Here is a 25,568-nt window from a genome sequence, read left to right as displayed (position 1 = left end):
TGCGTGTAAACAGGAGCAGTCTCAGTGTGGCGCTCATGGTTGACCCTTGCCTTCAGTCTTCATTACGGCCTGGCATCCTCACAGGCGTCGGTCAAGAACTTGGGAAACTTTCATGGTTGCTTTATGGAAAGTACTTACTACAGGTGGTCAGAATTTTTTTTTTTTTTTTTTTTTTTTATTTAAGAGGAAAAGAGAAAAACACAAAATAAACCAAAGCGGCGTAAGGGTACACGCAATACAGAACTACAAAAAAAACAAAACAAAACAAAAAAACATAACAGTAAGAAATCACCTGCTAGTAGATTACACACTATCTTCTTGAAAATAGTTCCTCAAATCACAGTATCAAAGAACACAAGGTGGACATTCAAACAGGGAGACTGCAAACAGCTGTGTTCAATGTTCCAAAAACATTGATAAAGTCAGCTATTTAACACCCCCAAACACACTTGCTGTTATATCCGTTAGAGCTCTTTTTCTTTTTTTTTTTTTTCCCTCTCTTTTTTTACAACAAAATTTACACATCTTGGATTTTATTACTCCTTAGTGCTTATTACTTTCTTTGGGGGGGGGGAAAGGTGGTCAGAATTTACCGTGCTGCTACAAAACAAGCGAATAACTGGCAGCTAAGCATTTCACGTAGTTTATCTTGCGTGTGGACTTCGTAGGAATTTTCTTAAGCAGTGCTCATTTCCCTACTTAGGAGATGAAAATTAAATAGGGTGTTTTGTCCCATAGGGCACAGGGTGAGGAGGGCCATTTCTCTTATTATTAGTTGGTCATTATCTTTTTCTTTCTCCAAAGTCGTTCCCACTTAATGCTCCCTAAGTTTACATTTTGCTCCTTCACTTGAATATGTAAGTTCAATAGCTGATACTTGTATTGTCTCATAATTATACTCTTTATTTGGACCACCCTGACTATGAACTCTCATACGAGCAAATTTTACTGTTTTGTTTACTTATTTGACTGAGGACAGAACCAAGGGCATTGTTCATGCAAAAGACATACTACCACCAAGTTACATTTCTAGTTTTTTTTAAGTTTTTGAGACAGGGTCCCAAAAAGATGAAAAGACTTTCGTGATCTTTCCATGGTTGTGGCTGCAAATCAAATTAGGTAAGAACTAAATCAGGAATTCTATCCTGAAATCTTTCTATCTCAGAATCTTGAATAGCTGTGATTACAGGTGTGTGCCACTGTACCCAGTTAAATTTTATTGTCTTACTCTGATCTTTTTTCTAGGGCTATTTTTTTTTCTTTCTTTCTTTCTTTTTTTTTTTTTTTTTTTAAAGACAGTCTCATTTTGTAGCCTATGCTGGTCTTAAACTTGAGATATTCCTGCTGCAGCCTCCCAAATGGTGCTTCAGTTCATCTAAATTCTCTTAATTCTCTACATAATTTTGGTTGTAAACTGAATTAGATACAAACTAAATCAAATTCAGTGATCAGGTTCAGTGTTGACCATATGGGAAAATTTGATTCGGAATTCAATTCTTAAACCAGGGCACTACTGTGTGGGGATAACAGGCATGTGCTACTAAATTCATCTCTTTAGAGCTGTTTTCAAAGCCTACAGCATGTCAGAGTGTCTAGATCTTTGTACGTTTTTTGTTAACATACATTCTGTTTTCCCCCTTTAATGCATAAGTCCATCCTCTGCATTCTAAATGTAAATTGTGAGAGGTTTTGTGTTACATTCATTGGCTAAGTGCTGGCACTGAAAGTAGAGGGCAGTGGTAACAGTAGCCTTGGAAGGAGTGAGGATGAGTTAATAAAGGATGCTGGGGTGCTTCACAGGCAGGCATGGGGGAGTCAAGAGCTACCACATAATAGGAACTTGGGGAGACAGCAGCACCCACCCAAGGCCAGGGCTCTCTTGGGCAGGTTCGGGAGGAAGGGGAGGGCTGTCCCAAGGCAGGAGTGCTGCCATGAGTATTCCAGTGATTTCCCCGGGTTTCAGTCTCTGCACAGAACAAAAAGAACACAAGGCGTCGCTAGTGGGAGTCAGGCATGGAACAGCTAAAGCACTGGGCGATGGGAGTCTACCCAGGGGAGAGGGGATCAGGGCTCTGTGTCATCACTTGCTTGTCACATCCTTGATGTGGCTAGAGTGGAAGTGAGGTGATTTTGATTTGGAGGGCTCCAGAACTGTGTGAAGCTGTTGTCTCTGTAGTCTGTTTTCCTTAGCAGGAAAGAAAACTTAAACCAGGTTCCCAATCCTGCTCTGAATGAAAGTGCTAAGATGAGAAAGTAATTAAGAGTGGTACAGCTGAGCGGTGAGACTTTTCTACAAGAATCTGGCGCCAATGGGAAGCGGGGTTGGCCACAGTGTACTCCTTCCTCTGCAGGGCTTGAGCTAAAGGCCTCAGCCATGCCAGGCCACAGTCCAGTACTGATCTGCACTCCCAGCTCCCTGGAGGCACTGTGACATGAAAGGAGGCAGCTCCTAACAGGGTAGATAGTTGGATCCAGGGTCTGTTAATCATCAGATCACTGTTAACTAAAACCAAAGGTGACAGAAACAGAATATCACAGCTGAAAAGACCTTGGAAGTCCACAATTCTGAATCAGAGAAAGCTTTGTTAGTGACCTTTCAGTCAGAGTAACGCCAGGAAGTGCTGCAAGGTGAGGTCCAGGGAATGAGGCACAGGCCACTGTGAGAATGCTGCAGGCCATGGGAAGCAGGGTAAGTGTTTTTGGTTTGGTTTGGTTTGGTTTGGTTTGGTTTGGTACCAGGGTTTGAACTCACGACCTTGCACTTGCCCAGCAGGCGCTTGTGCCACTGACCTAAATCTCCAGCCTGGGTAGGTTATTTTAAGCTTACATTTCTTGCATATTTTGGTATGGAGTTCATAAAATAAATATTTTTCCCAGAGTAATTGACAAATGTAAGCTACCATTTCACAGCAACATATGGTGATAACGGTTTTTAGCCAAGAGAAATCCCAAGAGCCTTCAAGTCCCAGCCTGCAAGGCCAGACAAGGCTCCTAGGGGAGGGCATGTCAGAGGCCCTGGGTTGGAACCCCAGCACTGCCAGTCCCCCAGACTCCAAATATTTACCTCAAGCACATCAAGGCATGTTTCATGCCTCCTACAGTCAAGGTCTGAGTTATTGTCGTATGTGTATTTAATGTGCCTGGAACTGTTTTGTTTGTTTGGGGGTTTTTAGCTACACTGGGACTACCAGTAGTATACCAGGGTCTTGGTAGTGCTAGGCAAGTGCCCCACCATGGAGCTCCATCCACGGCCTGTACTGAGCATTTGCTAGCCCTAGTTAAAAAGGGCATTAATAGTAGTGGTGGTTGGCATACCTGCAAATATATCACAACCACATGATTGTGTACTTTAAGTAGGTGGATTATACAGCATTCTAATTATAGCCTTATAAAGCTGCCGCAAATAACATTTTGTAGACAATTGATTGAAAATAGCTAGTGTCAGCCTTCTGTATTGAGCAGCCAGCCTTCCTGTTGTAAAAATCTCAAGTACGTCTTGACTTGGTGGCCCCTCTCATGTGCTTCTCTCCACAGCCGCTGGGTGAGCCGGAGTGCCACGGCGCAGCGCAGGAAGGAGCGCCTGCGACAGCACTCGGAGCACGTTGGCCTGGATGGAGACCTGCGGGAGGTAGGTGTGCCAGGGCTTGCTGTGCAAACAGACTCGTTCTGTGATGTGTAGTTCACCATTTGTATTGATCAGTACCAGATAACACTCTACTCCCATGTTTTATTTGAAGTAGGGCTCTGAAACAAGTCTTTCTGTGTGCTGTATCAAGTTACACTGAGGGTAAAATTCAGGTTGATACTGTAGATCTTCTATAAGGAGAAACAGACATTTCAAAGTTTCAAGTATAATTAGACTTAGTAAGGAGTGTATTTATCACTGCCTTGGCTTGCTGACTCCATTTTTCAAAAGTGTTTTAGTGAGATGTGATGGAGCATGCCTGTAATTCCAGCACTCAGGAAGATGAGGCAGGAGGATCCCCATGAGTTCAAAGCCAGCCAGCACTATAAAGTGAGATTCTGTCTCAAAAAACAAAAACAAAATCAAAAAATAAGTATTATAAAACTATTTCTAAATGGAAATCTTTGTACTTTATTTTTACTCTTTAAAAATAAGGCCAACAGTTACAAATTTATCTGTTGTGGTCAAAAGAAAATGCAATCTGAAAGTCTGTTGCTGGGCATGGTGGTGTATACCTGTCATCCCAGAACTTGAGAGGATAAGACAGGAGAATCATCAAGAGTATGTGAGGCCAGCCTTGACTATGTCGCAAGATTCCATCTCAAAAAAAGAAAAGGCAAACACCTGTTAATTATTTTTAAGCTCACATGTGTAAAAATAAAGCAGAAGACATCATTCAGAACATCTGTTGACCATGAATGTTAACATTCACATGTGAGTTTAAGCGTTTTCTTAAGAATGGAAACATCTTTTGTTCAGTGCTTGTCTTTAGCTGCTGTACAATTTTTTCCCCCTTGCTTACACCATGCTCTTGTCATATGCATGCTTATTCTGCTTTCCTCTCTCTCTCTCCCCATTCTTTTCTCTTTACTTCCTGTCATCGCCACTTCTCCATCATCTTAGCCTTACAGGGAATCTCTTTGTCAGAACTCCATGGCATTCTGGGAGTGGGAGCAGGAGCACCTGCCTCCTCCCACACGGCTTCCTAAAAAGGCCTTCTCTGAGTGCTGCCTGGTATGTCCTCTACCTGGAAGTGTTCCCCATGTGCACGAGTGTTGGTGGCAGGGACACTTGTGCACGTAGCTGCAGACACCCCGTCACCTCTTGCCACAAACCCCAGCCCTACCTCCTGCCTCAGGTGCTCTGTGTGCTGTGGGACACAGGCACTGCGCCCACCTGTCTGCCCAGTCGGGTGTGTCCACTTGGCTTGGGGTATGGTTTTTGTTATTTTGGGAACAGGGTAGCAAATTGCTTTTCTTCTAAAGGGAAGAGACTTGTTGAACGTGCAGACTGCCTCAGGGTGGGAGGGCATTTAACCCAGAGCCTTATTACATGTTAGGAAAGCATTCATTGCTGAGCTGTACCTCCTCACTACAAATTCCCTCTTAGTTAAGCATTGTGCAGAAGGACAGATGTGATTACATTTCAGCTTCTTTTTACCGAGATTTCTTTCTGTAGCACTTACCTTCCTGGTCTACATCTTGATGTTGTTGGCAAATGTAGTCATCACTGTACAGTGTTAGGCCAAGAAGAGTCTTTCAGGTCATCTTGTCAGCCTAATACAACTCACTTGAAATCCAGGAGCTGTGTCTGGAATTAGGAGAGCACAGAGGTAGAGTGGGCCAGAGATCCATGACCCAGGGTGTCTAAGCCAGGAGTCGCCTCCTGCTGACTCTGCAACGTGCTGTGCTAACCAGTCCAAACCCGCACCCGGGTGTGCAGAGACCTTGGATCTTTTCCTCTCTCGGTACAGCATTAGCATCAATGTAGGTAATCCTGCAATGGATCTTCTCTTCTTAAGTTCAGCATCACTTAAAGAGATAGATTGTTGGGGCTAGAGATTTAGCTCAGCGGCATAAGCGCCTGCCCTGCAAACAGGCAGTCGTGAGTTCGATCCCTGGTACCAATAAAAAGGAAAAAGACAAAAAAAAAAAAAAAAAGAGAGAGAGATAGATTGTTTATTAGAAAAGCAAAACAAAGCCTATATTAAAGAACCTTTAGTGTTTCTTGAATGCTCAGACATGTTTTCATAGATGTGTCCTACTAGTTTGTTGCTTTTTGTCTTTGACAGAAATAAAGAAATCTCAGAAATCTGGAGCTACTTCTGTCTGTAGAGAGATGGACTTTAGAATGTAAATGTTATTTATGAAAGGTTCATCTTCTCCATTTTTTATTTCAAAATATACCTTTTTTCCAGTTGCTGTTTTTGCCATCACTTGTTTACTTTCAGGCATGGCCCGCTTTGTGTATGCAAAGGGATGTCGCTTCTCTGCCTCTGGCTGGGTCCCTGCAGTGCTGCTGGCTCTGTAGGCCTATGGCTGGACCTGCGCACATGCATAGGTGCTCAACGAATGCGGCCAGAACAGCCTCAATTGGCTTGTGTCCATGAGTAGAAATTGTCACAGCACTTAGGTTTTAAGCAAATTACTGGCTTTCCAAAATTTATCCATAAAACAGAAAAAAAAACTACTCCTGCTTCTCCAGCCTCCTGCCCAGCCATAGTCTCTTTTTTGAATCCAGTTTGCTACTTAGCTCTTCCTGAGAATTGAGTCTTGTAGGGGTTCTCTCATTGTTTGCAAGAGTGCTGAAGATGAAGGTATTGAAAGTAGGAGCAAAAGGGGCCCTTTGTAAACATTCAACTTTTGTTTCTACCAATCTTTTATCTCTCATTTTCAGTACATAGCCCAACAACAATTGGAAACAGGTATATTCTGCTCTGCATTATAGATTGATTTGTCAGATTTTATTTCCTACATTTTCTTATTTGAAAAATAATTTGCAGAATGTTTCTGTTTATACTGTTACACTTAACTTCTCCATTGGGAATAGTTCCTTGGTTATCAATTTTCCATTTTTTAAAACTCTCTTAAAAATATTTGAAACAAAATCATAAATGCTGCAGGACCTAATGCTTACAAAATTCAGTTTTCCTTAAAATCAGTGAAGGAAAAGATAGATTATTTTGCTAATGTTGCCTTTTATCATGAGAGTTAGAAGGAAGTAGGTAAACTGCTCAGTTAAATCCCTTCAGGTGGAGTTTTTATTTTCATGGTTGGCAGATTAGTTTTCTTTCAGAGGGAAAATGTTAACCTTATGCTCTCACATTTGAAGAATGTAGAGGGTTTGCATACCTTCTCTTACAGTACCAGGCTCCCCACATAAGGTATAAGGCAGGTTTCCCATGTGTGCCTGAGGACAGTGTTGGGTGCAGCTTGTGAATTCAGAGTGGTTGTTCTTTAAATAGGACCCTAAGACACGTGGACCTCTTGAAGTTTCCACCCTGTAGCCCTGATACAGACGTAGAGCATCTAGACAAGCCTTTTCAGGCAGCCCAGAGAAGAAAGTGTTCATTTTACACTAACCAATGTGGCGCTTCAGCGTCACCAGGCACTGTGCTGTCCCTTCGCCCCACTTTCTCCCAACCAGAGCAAGAGCCTCGCAGCACAGCGGAAGCGGGCACACATATCCTGAGTGTGTGTGTTCCTCATTGTGTTGTCAGAACTGTGGGTGGGCTACTTGGGCATGTTAGTGTCTACCTAATATATATATATACCTGATATATAACCCTGCTAGCAGATATGCCTCAGGTCCTGACATAAGTGGCAGCACAGTCCTGGAGCTCCAGACTGCACCACAGTGGCTTGGTTGGAGTGGAGGGTTAGTCTGTAGTGTACCCCAGAGCTGGGGTGTAAGGCTTCTGTGTGGGGAGAGCAGGTCAGGAAGGTGGTAGCCTGAGAACCAGCAACCTTTAGCAGAACCTGAGGTCATAATCCACACCTGAGCCTAAGGATTTTTGTCATAAACTTGATCCTGACCAGTCCCAGTGTCAGATAGACCAGAACAAAGCTAGACTGCATCTCATTTTCAATGAGTCTTACCTGGTGAGTTCACAGGTTATGGGCTGAGGGAGTACACTAAAGCTAATTTCCGCTGTTCACGCCTGTTTACCACCTTTGTGTAGCTTGTCTGTTACGATTAAGTAGGACAGAGGAATAGCTGATGTTTATGCACTAAAAACACTTTTAATTTTTAGAAATATATGCAAGAGGCACGAAGTTTAGGAAAAAACCTGCGGCAACCCAAGCTGTCAGATCTCTCTCCTGCAGTGATTGCCCAGACCAACTCAAAATTCGTGGAAGGTTTGTTGAAGGAGTGCAGGATGAAGGTACGTGCTGCTGATGCTGGACACTAGCCTCTTCACTTGCACTTGGGCCAGGCTAGGCTGAGCCAGCCTATCAGCACCTGTCACTACCCAGAGAGGGGCTTGGAACTACAGTGCAGACCTCGCATGCCCTCCATGCATGGGACTCTGCATCTGGGACTCAGGAGCTGCACTAAGTGTGACACACCTTTTTAGCTACTGCTGACCTCCCCTGCAACACAAAGGAATGCTAGGCCACTGAGGACCATGCCAGGAGTGGGAGGGGCTGTCTGTACTGCCCTTGCTAGGAAGAGCTGGCCAATCGCAGTGTGGGTTAGCATGCACGACTCAGCAGCCTCCCAGATACCTGAGTCACAGGAGGCAGCAGTACAGACATGACTCAGTGTCATCTTAGCAGGTCCTCTCCTTTATTCAACAGCCAGCCATCGTTGAGGCCTTCTTTGTGTACTCAATAAAGTCATCCTCAGGCTCTGCAGATGGTAAAGAGTCAGACAAGTCCCCATCTCCGGAAGCTGGTCCTGTCCCAGTTTACATTTTAAAGAGCAGCCAAGATTAATGCAGATTAACTTACCTAAAGCTCATTTCCATTTCCTTTTATTTTCTAGTGCACACTTACGTATAGAAAGAGACAGGAACAAGAAGGGGAAGGGAAAGCAAGCTCTGGTTCCATCACAAATCAGTATATTCTCAGAAGCCCTGAGTGCAGTCAGACCCATGCCAGGTGCTTTAGGAGTACACAGTGCCCAGGGTGAAGGGGAGTTGTGTGAAGTGCAGTGTTTCTGTGTCTGCCACACTTGTCCAGCATCATGGAAGGTGATGAACTGAAAGTTCTTGCATGTGAACATTTTTCATCATAGCAGCACTTTACGATACTATCTTACTCTCTTTAGTTACCCTACATATCTCTGACACAAAAATACAGTATATGTGTTACTGCAATTGGTTAACCACACCATGAAGACAGTGATCTGAGAGCAATGGTTAGAAACAGAGCAGGGGAAGCCCGGCCCCTAATCACTGATGAACTGGCAGCTCTAGGATTTCCCTCCCAGTAACTGTGCACCATGGTGTTTCAGACCAAACGCATGCTGGTGGAGAAGATGGGCCATGAGGCCGTGGAGCTGGGCCACGGGGAGGCAAACATCACTGGTCTGGAGGAGAACACCCTGATCGCCAGCCTCTGTGACCTGCTGGAGAGGATATGGAGCCATGGTTTGCAGGTCAAGCAGGTAACTTGAGCAGGAAGGCTGGGGACTTCACAGTGAGGATCTCTGATCACTGTTCAGGACACAGTGGTGCACACCTGAGATCCCATCTCCAGGAGGCTGAGGCAGGGGTTCAAGTTGAAGCCCAACTTGAACAACTTTGCAAGACTCTGTTTCCAAATAACAATACAGTAATTAAAATAAACAGGACTGGGAATATAGCTCACTGGGAAGGCCCTGGTTTTATCACCAAAAAAAGAGTCAAGGAAAAAAATACAAGAAATGATATTCCTTTGTCACAAGATGAGAACTGCGCCACAAACATTTTAATTCCAGAAAAAAAGCAGCCCATGATCAGGAAGTGATCCGAGAGTGTTTTGCCAAATAGAAAAAGATGAAATAGCACACTCAGCCATGTGTGGGTGGTATGTACCTGTAATCCAAGCACTCAGGAGGCTGAGATAGGAGGATCAATGTGAGTTTGCAGCCAGCTGGGGCTGCATAGTGAGACCTTGCTCAAAAAACAAGAAAACCCCACATACTCATTGCGGAAGCTGTATTCTCTGTAGATTCATTGCCTGCGTCTACCCAGCAAAGAAATCTAGAAATCAGAGTTGACCATTCTTTACCTTTTTATCTGGTGGAAGAGTTCACCTCTATCATTGCCTCTTCCCAGTCTCCTTTCTGGACTGGTTTCTGCTATGGTTCTCTTCCTCTTTGCTCATTCCAGTTTCTTCTGGGACACTGCCATGCCCGGACGTGTGTGGATAGATATGTATAGATCATCCTGTGCCCTTGAGGCTTCCTGACCCTGGGTCGCTCATGGTGCCGTCCAGACAGCTGAGGAGCAGAACCACAAGCCTGCCTTTTCAGCCTCTGTGGAGCTGTTTCCCTTTCCTTCCCTTCGTCAGGTTCCTGCAAGGCTTCAAGGCAAATGGTGCCCCTCAGAACACAGTGTGCTGCCCAGAGGGTCCCTCAGGATTGGGGTGTGCTTCCCCTTAATGCAGAAGACCTTGGATACATTCTTTAATGTGGCTTTTTAGTGGGTTGATTGGTCTCAGTTTTTTGAGACAGGGTTTCAGTGTGTAGTTCAAGCTGGTCTTGAATTCACTGTGTACCCCAGAGTGGCCTTGAACTCAGGACAGTGCTCCTGCCCCAGCCTCCCAGATGCTGAGATAATAGGCATCCGCCACCATACCCAGCCCTTGATGTGATATTTTTCCTTTAAGTTGATTTTAATATGGCTGCAAGAAACATTTCTAGAGAATGAATGATTTTTTTCATTACCTCCTTATTGGGCACATGCACTGTGCCTGGTCAGTGAACATGTTCAAATCCTTAATCTCCTGAGCCATAGCGCAATTTACCATATCCCAGCTTCTATAGGTTCAAAATCAAGCCTTCTTGAAATACGTTGTAGGAGAAATATTCTGGAGCAGCGATGGCGAACCTTCTAGAGCTTTCAGTGCTAACAGATGGTCTGTGGTGGCGCACACATGCCATAGGTTTGCCAGGACTGCTCTAGAGTAACATGATGCTTTATAGAAACACTGTATTTGGGCAGCGACATAAAGTCTGGCTGCTGTTGGCAAGGAGCAGTTGTGCAGGACTAGCTGTCTGGGCAGGGTGACACTCGGGCCTATCCAACGAACTCCGCATCCCAGAAGTCCTGACCCCACTGCCTGGCCTTGCTCCCCAGCACTCTAGAACTGTTGCGTTGTGGTGCTTTGCTCCTCCCCACTTCAGCATCCCTTTCCATGTGTCTCGTCTCCCATGTTTGGACTGAACTCCAAGACAGTTCACAGGCCAGTGACCAAACGGAGTCCTCTTTCCTTTAAAAATACTGCTATGATTTTCCCCTAGAATGAAGTTATGCTCATTTGTAATACAGTTTTGCATTTTAAATTCAAATGGTGACACTCTCAAATTCAGAATAATTTGATTACAAGGCCACTTAGCTGAAATCCAAGAACTTGCTGTTTAAAAATGAAAAATCCAGGAGGGGTGTTGCACAGGCGTGCTCCCACCATTCAAGAAGATAGCTGTGAGTTCCGGGCTGGCCTGGGCTGCATTAGTAGACCCTGTCTCAAAAATTAAAAAAAGAGCCAGCCATGATAGCATCATCATCCCATCACTGTAGGAGGCTGAAGCAGGAGGATCTCACATTCAAGCTCAGCCTGGATAATTTAGTGACTTAGTAACACCTTGTCTGGAAAAAAAAAGTCTGGGTATGCAAAAGTACTGGGTTCAGTCCCCAGAAGCACACCCATATACATTCTCACTCATACACACATGTACTTATTTTTGGTTTATTAATTAAAATATCAATATAATGCAGAATTGTAAGTTTTTATGTCTGTTTTTTAAAGAGAAAAATAAATCATAGTACTAGCCAGAAACTCTCCGTAGCAACTTTAAAACAAACTAGCCTCTCTGCCTCCCTCCTGAGAGAGAGGCTCTCACTTTAGACAAGGCTGGCCTAGAACCCAGAATCCTCTTGTCAGCTTTCCAGGTGCTAGGGTTACAGGCATGCACCACCATACCTGACTTGGGCTGGCCTCTGAGTGGGCAAATGGCAACCCTCACTTAGTAGTGATAGCTGTGGCTTCCTGGTCATTCCTTGTGACCTAGGACTCTGGGAAAGGTCCCAGGTTTTCATCCAGGGACATCCTGGTAGACTTTGTCTCAGAGGCATCTCTCATCTGTGTGCACTGCTATGACAGTGCACTGAGGGACAGCATCACTGTTCTGCTGAGCATGGGGGTGCTCCCAAGTCCTGACCAGAGCACAACTGTGGGTTCAGTCCCAGAGCCACACACACACTTGTGCCTGCGTGCGTCCCAGCTGAGGATAGGTGCACCTGGGGGTGGTCTTGAAGAGAGACCATGTTTTAGCACTTTGTTTCATCAGGATGAATGCAATTTATCTTCATTCTTTCAGGGGAAGTCGGCTTTGTGGTCACATTTAATCCAGTTTCAGGACAGAGAGGAGAAACAGGAGCACCTTGCAGAATCGCCAGGTAAGTTGGTGTGGAGTTGGTTTGTGGACTTGAGCTTAAGGGGACTCCACACTGGCTTCCTTGTTTCTGCCTCTGTCTCTCTCTCTCTGGAGCTAACATTTACCCGTCTCACAAGTCATAGGACAGAGCAGAAGAGCAGGATCATATATACTGATTTTTATCTTAAAGACAAATTTGTGACCATAATCTTTTAGGGGAAACTATACATTTGTGTCTCAATCTCCAAGACACTATTTTATTTTGTGTTTCTTTACTTTTCAGAAAGGGTTTTGCTGTGTTGCCATGGCTGGTCCTGAACCCAAGCTCAGCCCCCAAGAGCAGCAGGTGCACAGGTGCAGCTGCCATGCGTGCCTTAGCAGTCAGATTCTCATTTCCCAGAGGCCCCACATGTAGGAGAGTCATCATTTTTCTGAAAACTAGAGTTAAATTGGATTCCTTGTATTTGCCGTGCTGGGTCCAACCCCGAATATTCCACCTACTGTGTGTTTTTTCACAACAAGGAGCGTGCCCTTTTAAAGATGCTGGGGACTAAACCTAGGGCTTTGTACATGGTAGACAAGCACTCTACTACATATAATGCTAGCTTGCTTTAATGGAAAATAAACGTTTAGTTCACAAAAAGTAGAAGTTACAGTGAAAAATTGATAAAGGTACAATGTTTTATATTGAATCAGCCATTTAGGTGTCTTTTCTAATATTACAGCCCTTGGGAGACTGAGGCAAGAGGATAACCACAAGTTCGAGGCCAGCCTGGGCTCCATAGTGATTTTAAGAGCAGCTTGGCATACATAATGAAGCCATGTCTCAAAAAACAAACAAAAAACTTATGGATTGTATCAGATATTCAGAAATGCAAAAAAATAAAAATAAAAAATATAAAAACTCATATGCCAATCACCAGTTTAAGAAGAAAGCATTATGGGGATGGGGGTTTAGCTCAGCGGCATAAGCGCCTGCCTTGAAAGCAGGCAGTCGTGAGTTTGATCCCCGGTACTGATAGAAAAAAGAAAAAAAAAATTTAAAAAAGAAAAAAGCATTGCAACATTATATGTAATGGTACATATAATCCCAGCACTCTTGGAGGCTGACGCAGGAGGATCACAAGTTGAAGCCGAGCCTGGTAAATTTAGCAACTTAGTAAGGCCCTGAAGCCATAGCTCAGTGCAGAGGACCCGGGTTCAATCCCCAATACTGAATAAACAAAGAGAGGAAAGAAAGAGCAAGAGGGTGGAAGGAGGGAAAAATAAAATTGGGAATATGACTCAAACACCCTTATTTAGTCTTACTTCCTTTTCCTTGCCACCCTTAGAGGGCAGCACTACCCTAAATAATGTTTTCATTCTTGCAAATCAAGCTTGAAAGTGGATTTACTCAGACAGCTGTCATAGGAACATAAATTTGACACTGAATTGCCCAGGACCACTTCTGATGCCCCAGGTAAAACCATATTATTAAAGATTCATTGTAAGTTTAAAAGCATTCTTTAGTGTCATCTCCTTTTTCTATTTAAAAAGAGATTCGTTTCTGCCCTGAATTGTCCCTAACAGGAAATACAACCATTCTAACCAAAGACCACAACCATTTCACACTTGATCCTAGCCCAAAGACCAAGAGGTCATTTGATCCTAATTAGAAAAAAGTAAATTCCTCAGAGAAAACAATCAGGCTTTTGTAGGGCAACATGCTGGGAAGCCCAGCTCCAGCAAGGCCAGTAAGTGGTGGCTGCCTAGTGAACTAAAGAGAGTCCCGGATTGCAGCAGCAGCAGCGCAAAGCACTGGGGGCCCTGGCTGGTCCAGAGGGCTGCTTCCCTTGGAGTTTGTGTCTGGCCCCCTGCAGCTACCCTCAGCCAGAAGTGAGAACAGCAAAACAGAAAAGCATGTCAGAGCTCCTCTGGTGCTGTTTGTGCCCCACTGCCACGTGTTGGTGAAGGGTTAGTGATATAAGAAGGACCACAGCAAGTTACTTACTGATCCTAAGTAGCATTAGCACAAGTCATGTAGCTTTTGAATGTTAAAGGGATTAAGTTTTACTAATACTGTTCTAATACTTGTTATTCAGCCTAGTTCAGACTTTAAAATATGAAAGTATGAAATACATACAAAAACATCAGTTTAAAAATACATCATTATTGGACTGGGATGTAGTGCAGTATTAGAGCATGTGCTTAGCACATAAAGGTCGTGGTTTCAATCTCCAGCACCACGCAGAGGTAGAGAGCAAGCGTGTCATGAAACTGTGCAGAAGTAAGTTCCTTGGATAAGGGATGGAGCCCGGAAGAATGTGTGCTTGGCATGTGTTAGGTCCCATCTTCTGTCCCAGCAGCCTCAGGTCTGGAAAGATGAAGTCCAGCCTTATGATGGCAGCTCAGTGCCCTTTCTGTCACCTTCCGCTGCACTCTGACTTTTCTGAATTGTTCTGCTCTGTGAGGACACCAGATGTGCTGAGTTAGGCCTCACCTTCATGAGCTCAACTTGATCATCTGCAGAGATGCCCAGTGGGATCACACCCTGGGGGCTGGGGACTGGGCCTGGGCCTGTCATGCCATTTCAGGGGTCACAATTTGAATCACAGCAGCTACTGATGCCTTGCGTTGTCATCCAGCCCATGTTATTTCAGATCTCTGTTTTCAGCCCTAGTTTCTACCTTCAGAGATGAGGAGGGCTGATGATGTGGCTCAGTGGTAGAGTTCTTGCCTTGCATGCACAAGGCCTGGAGTTCAATCACCAGCACCACAAAAAAAAAAAACCAAAATCATGAAATTTAGGGCATCTTTTTCATCTTGGTTTTTTTTTTTTTTTTTTCGAGATAGGGTCTTGCTGTGTGGCCATGAACTCACTATGTAGCCCACCCTGGCATTAGACTCTTTGCCAGTACTCCTGCCTCAGCCTCCCAAGTGCTAGGATTATAGGCATGCACCACCACGCCCTGCATGGGAGACATTTCAACATGCACATCTTATCTCTGTCCTTGCAGGCTTTCTCATTGGGGTGTCTCAAGTAATCAGACCAGCCAGGCCACTGGTCATCTGCAGTTTGCTGGAAAGCTAAATGAACTTAGCATGAGAGCACTGTCCCCCAGAGGAGACTTGTGTGACTGGGCTGCTTTGCTACCTTTTCAGCCAAGGCTCAGGGTGTAGCTCAGAGATAGTGTGCGTGCTCAGTGTGTGTGAGCGTCCTGGGCTCAATTCCTAGCACCCAAATAGAAAATCAAAGGAAGATGAGAGACAGAGAAAAGGAAGGCAGGAGAAACGTGTTTATACTAGGATTTGAGGCCAGGCTCTTTACAACAAGCCACATCTCCAGCCCTTGTTTTTATTTTAAGAAGGGCCCCACTGGGTCGTCCAGACTTCTGCCATGGCCTCTCAGATTGCTAAGATTCAGGTGCACAGCTCCACACACAGCAGGGACAGGTTATATTCAAACATGTTAACATGTTATGTTCATGTGTCTTGAGTCCCTCTTCTTGCTGCATGCCACTGTCCTGTGTACTAGCTGGCCTTTGGAATAACTTCTGGTTCAGCTTCTTTGTTACTTTCCTTTTTAATAGTTCTGGACATCTGACTTCTTTCTCTCACACAAGCACACTGTTACTCCATTTAACTAAAAGGCACCCAAAGTGTGGCATTTTTTCAGAATCTCTCCCTACAGTTCTATCTAGCACTGGCCAAAAGTGTCTCATTATGTTGAGTCTGCAGAGTATGTGTGATGTTGACTTCTGCAGCCCTCCAAAGAGACGCCAGACTAGAGGGAGACTTTGATCGGAGTAGCCGGGATGCTGTGTGTTCTGTGCCAGTGGCTCACTCTCACGAGTCTTGTGGAGAGGGGTCAGCTTCTGGGGTCTCACAGGAGGCCAGGTTACAGCCCAGGAGTGGGCCAGAGGGCCAGCCATCTGCCCACGTAGGCATCTGTTCAGTTCCTGAAGGCTCCAACAAGCTGAGTGCTGGGTCAGTAAGTGGTGTGCACACCTGTAGTAACCATTGGCTGGAAATAAGGAGAAAGATGCAGAAGCACTGAGCAGTGAGCTTAGAACTTTAGCAGACTGAGCAGGGCACCCAGTGTCCAGGTTCTAGAGCAGGCCTGGGAGGCTGTGCTTACCTGAGAGTGAGGGTACTCCATATGCTGTTGCTTTATCACGGGAGGCACCTCTGGCGTTTTCATTAACTTATGGTGCTGGGTGTGAAGCTTTGCATATGCTCGGGCTCCACCTCTGCCCCACTTTTATTAAGCACCTCTCACCAGCTCCAGCTCCCTTGACTGTCCTGTCTCTGGCTAGCTGTGGCTTCAGTGCTTCCTGTCTGCCACAGGTCCGCATCCTAGCCTGCATCTTATTTGTGTGGCAGTCTTTCATGCTGTCTGATCAGCATCGTTCTCTGAGCCGTTTCACTGTCCCCTTCCCCCCAGATACACTTTGTTTAGTAACACACACAGGTGACATTCTGAGACGGAAGCATTAGGGCAGACAGGACTGCTCAATGCTATACATTGTAAGCACCCTCCCTAGCCAGCCGGGAAAGGGCCTTGGGCCTCTCTGAAGCTCTGATGCCTGTGGGCTGGCCAGCGTGACCCGCGCCCTCAGCAGGCCCCAAAGTAACTGCTGAGCTGGCAGGTGCTACCCACCTCTGTGTTCTCAGGGCCAGCTGTGTGTGGACAGGGACCAGTGCACACAGTCCCCCAAAGTGGAACAAATCTAAAGACAGAAACTAGCGCGTATAAACTGCAGCCAAACGCCATGCCCTAAGGTCTGCTTGTACCAGTGAATGTTCTAGGTGACATGTTGCAGTTTAGTTTTCATCCTCAGGTGAGAAAACTAGACATGGAGACCAAGCACCAAACTCCTGGGCATCTCATTGCAGGGATGCTCAGCAGGCTGTCATGGATGAAAGATAACTGGCCAGTTGGCTGCTGCTGTAGAAGTACCCTTTTTCCTTCTGTCTTCAATGTGAACTGTCAGTCTCTCTTTTTTTAATTTCATTTGCTGTACAAGAAGTTTGATTTCATCTTAGTGAGCCAGGTACAGGTACTTAATACACTGTGCTTACTGTGAGCCTACTCACTTGATAATCCAGGTGTATCATAACCTGGATTCTGAACTTTGAAGTGGGAACATACCAAACCAAAGAGCCAAAATGCTTAGAACTTAAAAAAAAAAAATTCCTTGGGATTTAATCTATGTGGCTTCAATTTATGAATCCAGAGGTGGAGAGTCATATACTTAGTAGCTTAATTTAGAGTTGTTGTTTTGGTGTGATTATCCAGAGCTACTGGGATGACTAGCTGTAAAAAGCTGAAGAAAATGACTGGCCCTTATACCTAGAATTTGCACACATTACATTATTTGAGAGGCAGACATTTAGAAAAGATTCAGATTTGCCAGGGCTGCCTCAGCGGGAAGATTCCCCTCAGCCACCTGAGGCCCCGGGGCTGTCCCCGGGTGGGGAAGTCCATCAAGTGGCAGCTGGGATTTTCTGTTGCTGTCTTTTGAGTTCTTACTGTTATTTTTCTAACACTTTGCTAATTTTTTCTACATAGTTGCCCTCGGACCAGAAAGAAGAAAATCCGACTCAGGAATTATGTTACCAACACTCAGGGTCTCTCTTATCCAAGACATGAGGTATTTGTTACAAAGAGTAGCAAATGATGATAACTGAAATATTTTATCACCTTCATCTAAATGTCTTAGTTATAGCTATGTGTATGTTCTTATGTGGCTCGTGGAAAGCATTTTAGTAATTTATTTTACTTTTATACTTTATTGTTTGCCTGATATTGAATCCAAAGGGAAGATGCAACTAAAAAGAGTTATAAAACAACTCTAAATTATTCTTTAATTTTAAAAACAATTCCCCTTAAATACCTGCTGTCGGCAGATAAATACCAAAACAACAACAGTCAATAAGGCTAAGTACAGTGGCACACATCTGTAATCTCAGCATTCAGGAGGCTGAGTCCGAAGGAGCACCAGTTCAAGACCAGCCCAGGCAACTTAGCATTAGTAAGGCTCTGTCTCAAAATATGAAAATTTTTAAAAGGGTTGAAGATACACCTCAGGACAAAGATCCTGGGTTCATTCCCCAGATTGGGGTGGGAGAGAATCTTCAGAAGGCGTTACACCATTTAAAATTTATTTGGTTTGGGTTGGTTTTTTGTTTTGTCTTGAGATGTGATCTTATTTAGTTCAGGCTGGCCTTGAACTCATTGGGATCCTCCTCCCTCAGCCTTCAAGTGCTGAGGTTGCAGGTGTGCGCCACCACACCAAGCATGCCATAGACTGTTTTGATTGAAGAAGATAAACTTTTTTCTTTTACACATTTTAGGCACAGTACTTGCCCAGCTCTTAAGATGCATGCATGTAGAATGAATGTGGTAGGGCTGGGAATTTAGCTCAGTGGCATAAGCACCTGCCTTGCAAGCAGGCAGATGTGAGTTCAATCCCCAGTACCAATAAAAAAAGAGAAAAAGAAAAAAAAATTGGAAAAAAAAAAAGCTTAAAGGAGCAGGTGGCTCACGCTGAGAGTTTGCTGAATGCTGGCTGTCAAGTTACATAGTTATGTTTAAAATGCCATTATTCTTGGGAGATGAAATGCAGCTTGAGTCTTGCTAATGGTCAGTGTGAGTGTACCGAGACGATCTCTGGTTTCTTCAGAACGTAAAGCCCACGTCTCTAGGGATGCCACAGTAGCTATCATCTCAAAGTGGTGATGGGTAACAGATTTGTAGCAGTGGCCTCAAGCTAAATTTCAGAAACCTAGCAAAGAAGTGGTCAGGTTACCCAAGGATTCCCAGCAGTGTCCTGTCCTTCATGTTTACGTACTTGAGGCTGATTTTAGGGGGAATGGAAGAGGAGCTTCTTACATCTGTGCCTGGACCTGTGTGAAAGGCAATGGCACGTCCTGGCCAGGACCCTGGGCTCCACGGTGCATGTCCGCAGTCCCAGCACACCAGGCCGAGGCAGGACCCTCACTGGAGCCCAAGGTTCGAGACGCGTGGTGGCGCCTCTGCAAGATCCTGACTTTAGAAGGAGGAGGACTGTGGCTCCCGCTCAGCTTCCACGGTTGGGCATTTTCAGCCCTGCTGTTGGCCAGCTCAGTAGCCTAGGCAATTGCGTGCCCTCTGCTTATAAAATGGTGACAGTAAAATACTTCTCTCAAAACCATGGTGTCAAAATTGAGTGAGTTCACCCGTGTGCAGTGCCCAGAGCAGGCCTGGAAATGTGCATCTGTGTGCCAGTTCTCACATAACTGCACAAGTTACTGTGCGTTACCAGGTACATTCCTAACCCTTGAGCTGGTAATGTCTCTGCTTCCGATTTCATACTACAGGAATCATTCTAGGCCTAATCTTCCCCTTTGGTTATTTGTAAGATCTTTGTCCAGTCACTTGAAACCTGGCCCTAATCTACAGTGTGTGTACTTACTGTGAACCCCAGTATGCACAGACGGCCCTTTGGGTGAGCAGGCAGGTTGGCTTGCCTGGGGGTTTTGTTGTGTTTTCCTCTGGTTTGGTTTAATTGGCTGTTTGGAGTCAGGCCCTTGCTGAGTGGCCAAGGCTAGCCTTGTACATGCTCACTTGGCTTCCTGCCTGCTGGAACTAGCAGTGCGGCTTGGTTGTCGAGGTGCTGACCCACTGCCCTATGAGAAACAAGTTTGCTAACCAAGGCAGAGTGCTATGTCCAGCTCTGGTGTTCTCCATCTTTAGCCCTTCATCATTCAGTCAAGAGAGTGCTTTCTAAAGCTTGGATCACTGCTTTCTCCTCCATTCCCTTCAGCAAGGAGTGAGCAGTATAGTTAGGTTCTTGTTAGTTTTTATTCTGTTTGCAGGTTCTTCTCATCCTAGTGGAGTTTTTGCTAATTTATGTTCAGGTTGTGAATGGTTCTCTGGACTTGACAGAGGCCCAGAGCAGGCACAGAGAGCTGTCCTGCCCCTCACACTGCTGCCTGTGCTCCTCTTCTGGCACCAGTCCCTCCTTTGTGCTCCCTTGTCCCTTTAGCAGCACTGGCCACATGTCCACAGGTTTCCAAGCATCACTGTCCAGTGAAGGGGCCATGGCACCTTGGACAGGTGATAGCCCCAAGCCAAAGTAAGGAAGACCTAGGAAGCACATTGGGCATGTTTTGGTGCCAGAACACAAAGTCATGCTCAGAATAAGTGTTTTCTTACAAAAGCGCCTCAATGAAGGATGTGAGGGATGGAATAGATAGGGCTGGTGGAAGTGGGAAGCCCTGTGAGGTGGGGCTGAGGAGCAGCCGCCCAGTTTCCATGGCTCATGGGGAGGAGGGTCCTCTGCTCGTGCTCACGTGCAGCGGAATTCCTGCGAGATGAGCCTTCCTCAGTTCTGAGTGCAGTTCTCAGAGACTGGGCAACCTTGCCAAGTCCACCAGAGGGGTCATACATCTCCCATCCCCTGCGCTGGGCCATTTCTGCAGTGTGTGCACAGCAGTGCCTCGTGTCACTGTGACCCTGGGCACTGTGAGTGCGCCAGTATCCTCTCCATCAGAGCAGGGAAGGAGGGAGGGAGGACCCAGGCAGAGACTGCAGGGCGTCCTCCCTCTGGATGCTGGCTGGGGACCAGCCCAGAAGAGATTCACAGAGTTTATTACAGCTGGTGGGTCGTTCTGGATGTGTGTTTCTGTTTTTAGATCAGAGGGAGTGGTGGCCACGGAAATGAAACTTCCCTGCAGTCATTTCCCAGTTATACTTGCAGGCCTCCCATTCCTGTCTGATCCTCCTTCCCCTTCAGGAGAAAACTGTTTAGGGAAATAAATTCACTTCCGCTGGACATAGCATGCCTTCTCTCAAAGTACATGTATGTGCACACATATGTGTGAATGACATTCAGTGGTGTTTGGCTTGTTTCTTTGTATGACTGCACAATTTTCCTAGGCCTGCCAGTTTTTAAGATTATCAACACAGGGCCAGGGGTACAGCTCAGCGGCACAATGCCTGCCTGGCAAGCATGAGGTCCTGAACCAAAAAAATAAATAAATTATCAACACAGTATAACTTGGCTTCTCTAATGCCTGGAAATAGATTCACTTTTTTCCATATATTTTCTGGAACAAACACGAGGGATAGAACTCATGACCTTGTACTTGCCAGGCAGGCGCTTACATGGCTGACCTAAATCCTTGGCCTGTAGAACAGTTATTTTTAATCTGAACTTGACCGTTCAGATTGCTGTATTACTTGTCTTTTGTTAAGAATCTGAAATAATCAGTTGCCTTATTCAAGCTGAAACCAGGATGTAATAAAGGTTGAAAGACCAAGTGAGCTGTAGGCATTTTGCCCTGAGACAGCTGTGCAGTCTGGGGAATCCCACACAGCCTGGAGCAGGCAGTGCACTGTCCTTGGAGGGCTCCCCAGCCTTCCAACTGCGTCCTGACCAGTGCTTCCTGTCATGCAGGATAACCTCCCTGTGCCCATGCTGTGGACTCTTCTCGATCCCTCTCACCCAGTGTCATGCTCAGGATCTGCTCTCTTCTGTCGCTCCTGTCCCATAGGCACATTCAGAACATGAGCGAGATCAAGACGGATGTCGGGCGAGCTCGAGCATGGATCAGGCTGTCTCTGGAAAAGAAGCTTCTGTCTCAGCACCTCAAGCAGCTGCTCTCCAACCAGCCACTCACCAAGTAAGACCGTGCTCCGGAAAACCATTGTTTCTGGGCCCACACTCTGGAAGCTGGCTGCAGAGGCTGCATCTTACTACACTGCTGTTCTGCACTTCAGCAGCAACTCGGCCTGTGCAGCATATGTGGCCATGCGTGGAAGGCGCCCCCAGCTTCACAGCCAAGGGGCAGATTGTGGGCTGAGCTTACAAACACCTTAGAAGTAAAACAGTAACAATTAGGTGAAGGAAGGAAGGGAGGGAGGGAGGGAGGGAAGGAAGGAAGGAAGAAAGGAAGGAAGGAAGGAAGGAAGGAAGGAAGGAAGGAAGGAAGGAAGGAAGGAAGAAGGGAAAGGGAAAGGAAGAGCGAGCTGCATATGGTGGCACACACCTGTCATCCCAGCACTGGAGAGGCTGAGACAGGATCACTGTGAGTTCAAGGCCAGGTTAGGCTACATAGTGAGACCCTGTCTCAAAAAGCCAAGTGGAAAAGAAAATCTGAACTAGTAAAGAAAGGACAGGGCAAGTGTCAGCAGTAGAAAGCCTTACCCGACAGTCTTGCCAGTACTTCACTGGGTAGGTGAGAGCCAGAAAAGCAGTCAGTTGAGTGTGTAGTCATTGTGACCTTTATCAAGAGGCCCTTTTGGATGACGCATGTTTCTAGCCATGTGCATACGAGGCTATTTGAAGACCAGGACTCATTTCTCAGGAGCAGAGTTATGCAAAAAATTCCCTCAGGACCTCGGAACGGATGGTCCTATTGGAAGCTTGTTGTGATTACCGATGTGTTTTCCTGTGATTCTGGATTTGTATGAATCACCCTTACATTACATACCTCATGAAGCATTTTAGGAGATTCAAGATCCAAGGAGTAGGTTTGATTTTTTTTTTTTTTTTTTAAAAAGCCAAGTGTCGTGGCATATTCCTGTCAACACTCTGGGAGGCCAAGGCAGGTTCAAGCCCAGCCTGGACAGCTCCGCAGCTGAGCAAGATCCTGTCTCAGAATGTAAAAAAGGGGGTAGGCCAGAGGTTGGAGATGTAGCCCAGTACAAAGACCCCAGTTCAATCCGCAACTTCCCCTCACAAAAAATATGATGTGTCGGGGCCGAGGATTTAGCTCAGCGGCATAAGCACCTGCCTTGCAAGCAGGCGGTCATGAGTTCGATCCCTGGTACCGATAAAAATGAAAAAGACAAAAAAAAAAAAAAAAATACGATGTGTCAGCCCGGCATGGTGGCTCACTCCTGTAATCCCAGCACTCAGGAGGCTGAGGCAGGAGGACCGTTGTGAGTTCAAGACCAGCCTGGGCTACAAAGTGAGCCCAAGGCCAGCCTAAACTGCATACTGAGACCCTGTCTCAAAAAAGACAAAAATTGTGTCATATTACTGGGGTACCTGACCTTGTTCTTTTAAATCATTGTCATCTGGTATCTTTATGTCCATCGGTCTCTCCCTGCCTCCCTCCTTCCCTTTTTCTTTCCTTCTTTCCCTCTCTTTTTAGAGTGATAAAAATCTTTCATACTCACTGGGGCAAAGGTACGAAGAAGGAATTGATGATACAATCTTGCTGCATAAAGAGCAGTACTAAGCATTTCCTGCTTTCTTCTGTATTCTATTCATATCTTGTTGGGTTAGGTAATTCTAGGTTTATGGTTCAGTACCATCCTTCATTAGCTTCACGTTATCTCATAAACTTTCACCATACAGAAGTTTAACCTGTGAAACCTGAGTGCTTCTGCTTAAATATTGCCTTTAATATTTACTGTTTGTATAGCCTTGAACCAGATACTTCTCTACCTCAGTGGTCACAGAATCAAGGGTGAAATATTTTAATGCTGTGTACATGCCTGTAACCCAAGCTATTGAAGAGACTGAGGTAGGAGGATCTTGAACTCAAGACCAGCCTGAGCAACTTAGAGAAATGCTATCTGAAAAATAAAATAAAAAGAGCTAGAGATGTAGTGAAATGGTAGAAAACTTACCTAGAACGTACGAGGCCCTCGTTCAATTAAGGCCAAAAATAAACGGAGGATTAATGCCTCTAAAAAAACACTGGGAAAAGTGCCTAATGTAAGCGCTTAATAAAAGTGAAAGCCAGGGGGCTGGACATTTAGCTCAGTGGCATAAGTACCTGCCTTGCAAGCAGGCAGTCGTGAGTTCGATCCCTGGTACCGATAAAAAAAAAAAAAAAAAAAAGTGAAAGCCAGGCGTGGTGGTACATGCCTATAATTGCAGCACTCAGGAGGCTGAGGCAGGAAGATTCAGGAGGATTCTTGCTTCCAGTTCAAGACCAGCTGGTGCTACATAGCTAGAGCCTGTCTGGTGACAATATTTGTATGGTATCTTTGCTGTTGTTCAGCTCTTTCTAAACTTTATTTTTAATGGCCATACAATATTGTAACTTTGTTTTCGGCTGTGAGGATCAGACCCAGGACCATACACATGCCAGGCGAGCTCTTCATTCTGAGCTATTCTGACTTCACGGATGACATGATGTGGAAGTACGTAAGGAACTCTGCTCCCACATCACAGTGTGTCCTCAGGGCTGGGTGCTAAGAGTGGAATCGATGAGTTGAGGGCCATGACTGCCTTAGAGGGATCATTACAGACAAACAGCTTTACAGAGTTGTCGGCCCCACAGCCATGACAGGAACTCCGTACTCTTCTTTACCAGCACTGGTATCACTGTGTCTGTCACATTTACAGCTGTACTTGACAGACACATAGGAGAGGTGTGGCTGTCTGACTTCTGTGATCAGTTCTTCCCGCACTGTGACTTCCTGTTCCTCTGTAATCCAGGCATAGTGCAGGGCATAACCCATTGTTCTGTGCCTCACCCTTCCTAGGAAGCTATACAAGCGCTATGCCTTCCTGCGCTGTGAAGAGGAGCGGGAGCAGTTTCTCTACCACCTTCTGTCCCTCAATGCAGTGGACTACTTCTGCTTCACCAGCGTGTTCACCACCATCAGTAAGTCTGGGCTACCCCAGTGACTGTGGCCAGAGGGAGCAAACCTCAGGCTCTAAAGCTGGGAGCACCTGGCCCTGCCAGTGCTATGGGCCCTGGGGTCTCCACAGGGTAGCAGGGCCTCTCCGGCTGCTGGGGTCTATCTACCCTGAGGAAGCCTCACAGGTGACCTGAGGCCTGCAGGACCCTTGCATGCCCTGACCCCTCCACAGCCTGCCTTCCTCAGTGCTGAACCCTGAGGTGGAGACTGACCAGAAACGTTGCTAGGGTTGATGCAAAGAGGGCTATTTTGTTAAATAACCTCATGTCCCAGACACAGAGCATCAGAGAGTCAGGACATGACAGTTTGCTCACATAACTGAACATCGCTGGACGTTGCTGATGCACAGAACTGATGGACAAGGAGGTCAGGTCTTTGCTGGGAGAAAATACCAATTGGCAGTATGTGTCTGATAGGATGTATACTGCAGCATGTACTCTGCCCACTGAAACTAATTCTTTATTGCAATTGGTCCCTTCTCTTTTTTTTTGTCTTTTTCATTTTTATCGGTACCAGGGATCGAACTCACAACCGCCTGCTTGCAAGGCAGGTGCGAATGCCGCTGAGCTAAATCCCCAGCCCCCGCAATAGGTCCCTTCTCTTGTGGAAGAAGTTTGCTCCTACCAGTTAGGAATTGTGTTGAGCAACAGATGTCAGAAATTTGAAAAGGGCTGTGCCTTAAACAGCACAGAGGTTTTATTTCTACTCCATGAGAAAGGGATTCATGGCCACAGACCAAGGCTGTGTCCCTCTCCTACCAAGCACCCGTCACCTCCTGGGCAGAAAGCTGCATTCTCCGTCTTCCTACCCACAGGAAGGGAGGAGGCGGCAGGGTCAAGGAGGAGGGCGGCAGGGTCTGTGCTCAAAAAACACACTTTCCTCAAGTCCCAG

The 25,568-nt window shown here is 45.7% G+C and overlaps 1 protein-coding gene across 5 annotated transcripts in view; it reads left to right on the top strand.

Annotated features, from left to right (window-relative positions):
- The window catches only part of Dennd5b (DENN domain containing 5B), a 172,460-nt gene that overhangs the window by 128,826 nt on the left and 18,066 nt on the right, over positions 1–25,568 (top strand). For all 5 annotated transcript variants that reach the window (XR_010049189.1, XM_063254510.1, XM_063254511.1 and 2 more), the window contains 7 exons: positions 3,535–3,628; positions 7,719–7,850; positions 8,924–9,076; positions 11,993–12,071; positions 17,601–17,682; positions 21,569–21,697; positions 24,519–24,640. Coding sequence is in view for 4 of the 5 variants with exons in the window: in XM_063254510.1 (XP_063110580.1) it covers positions 3,535–3,628; positions 7,719–7,850; positions 8,924–9,076; positions 11,993–12,071; positions 17,601–17,682; positions 21,569–21,697; positions 24,519–24,640 (791 nt within the window). In the remaining variant the exon portion in view is untranslated. The remainder of the gene's footprint in view (positions 1–3,534; positions 3,629–7,718; positions 7,851–8,923; positions 9,077–11,992; positions 12,072–17,600; positions 17,683–21,568; positions 21,698–24,518; positions 24,641–25,568) is intronic.

This window comes from Cavia porcellus, unplaced genomic scaffold (genome assembly GCF_034190915.1).
Source record: "Cavia porcellus strain 051 isolate PalLab524CR breed Dunkin Hartley unplaced genomic scaffold, mCavPor4.1 scaffold_8, whole genome shotgun sequence".
NCBI lineage: Eukaryota > Metazoa > Chordata > Mammalia > Rodentia > Caviidae > Cavia > Cavia porcellus.
This window is presented reverse-complemented; position numbering and strand designations above follow the sequence as displayed.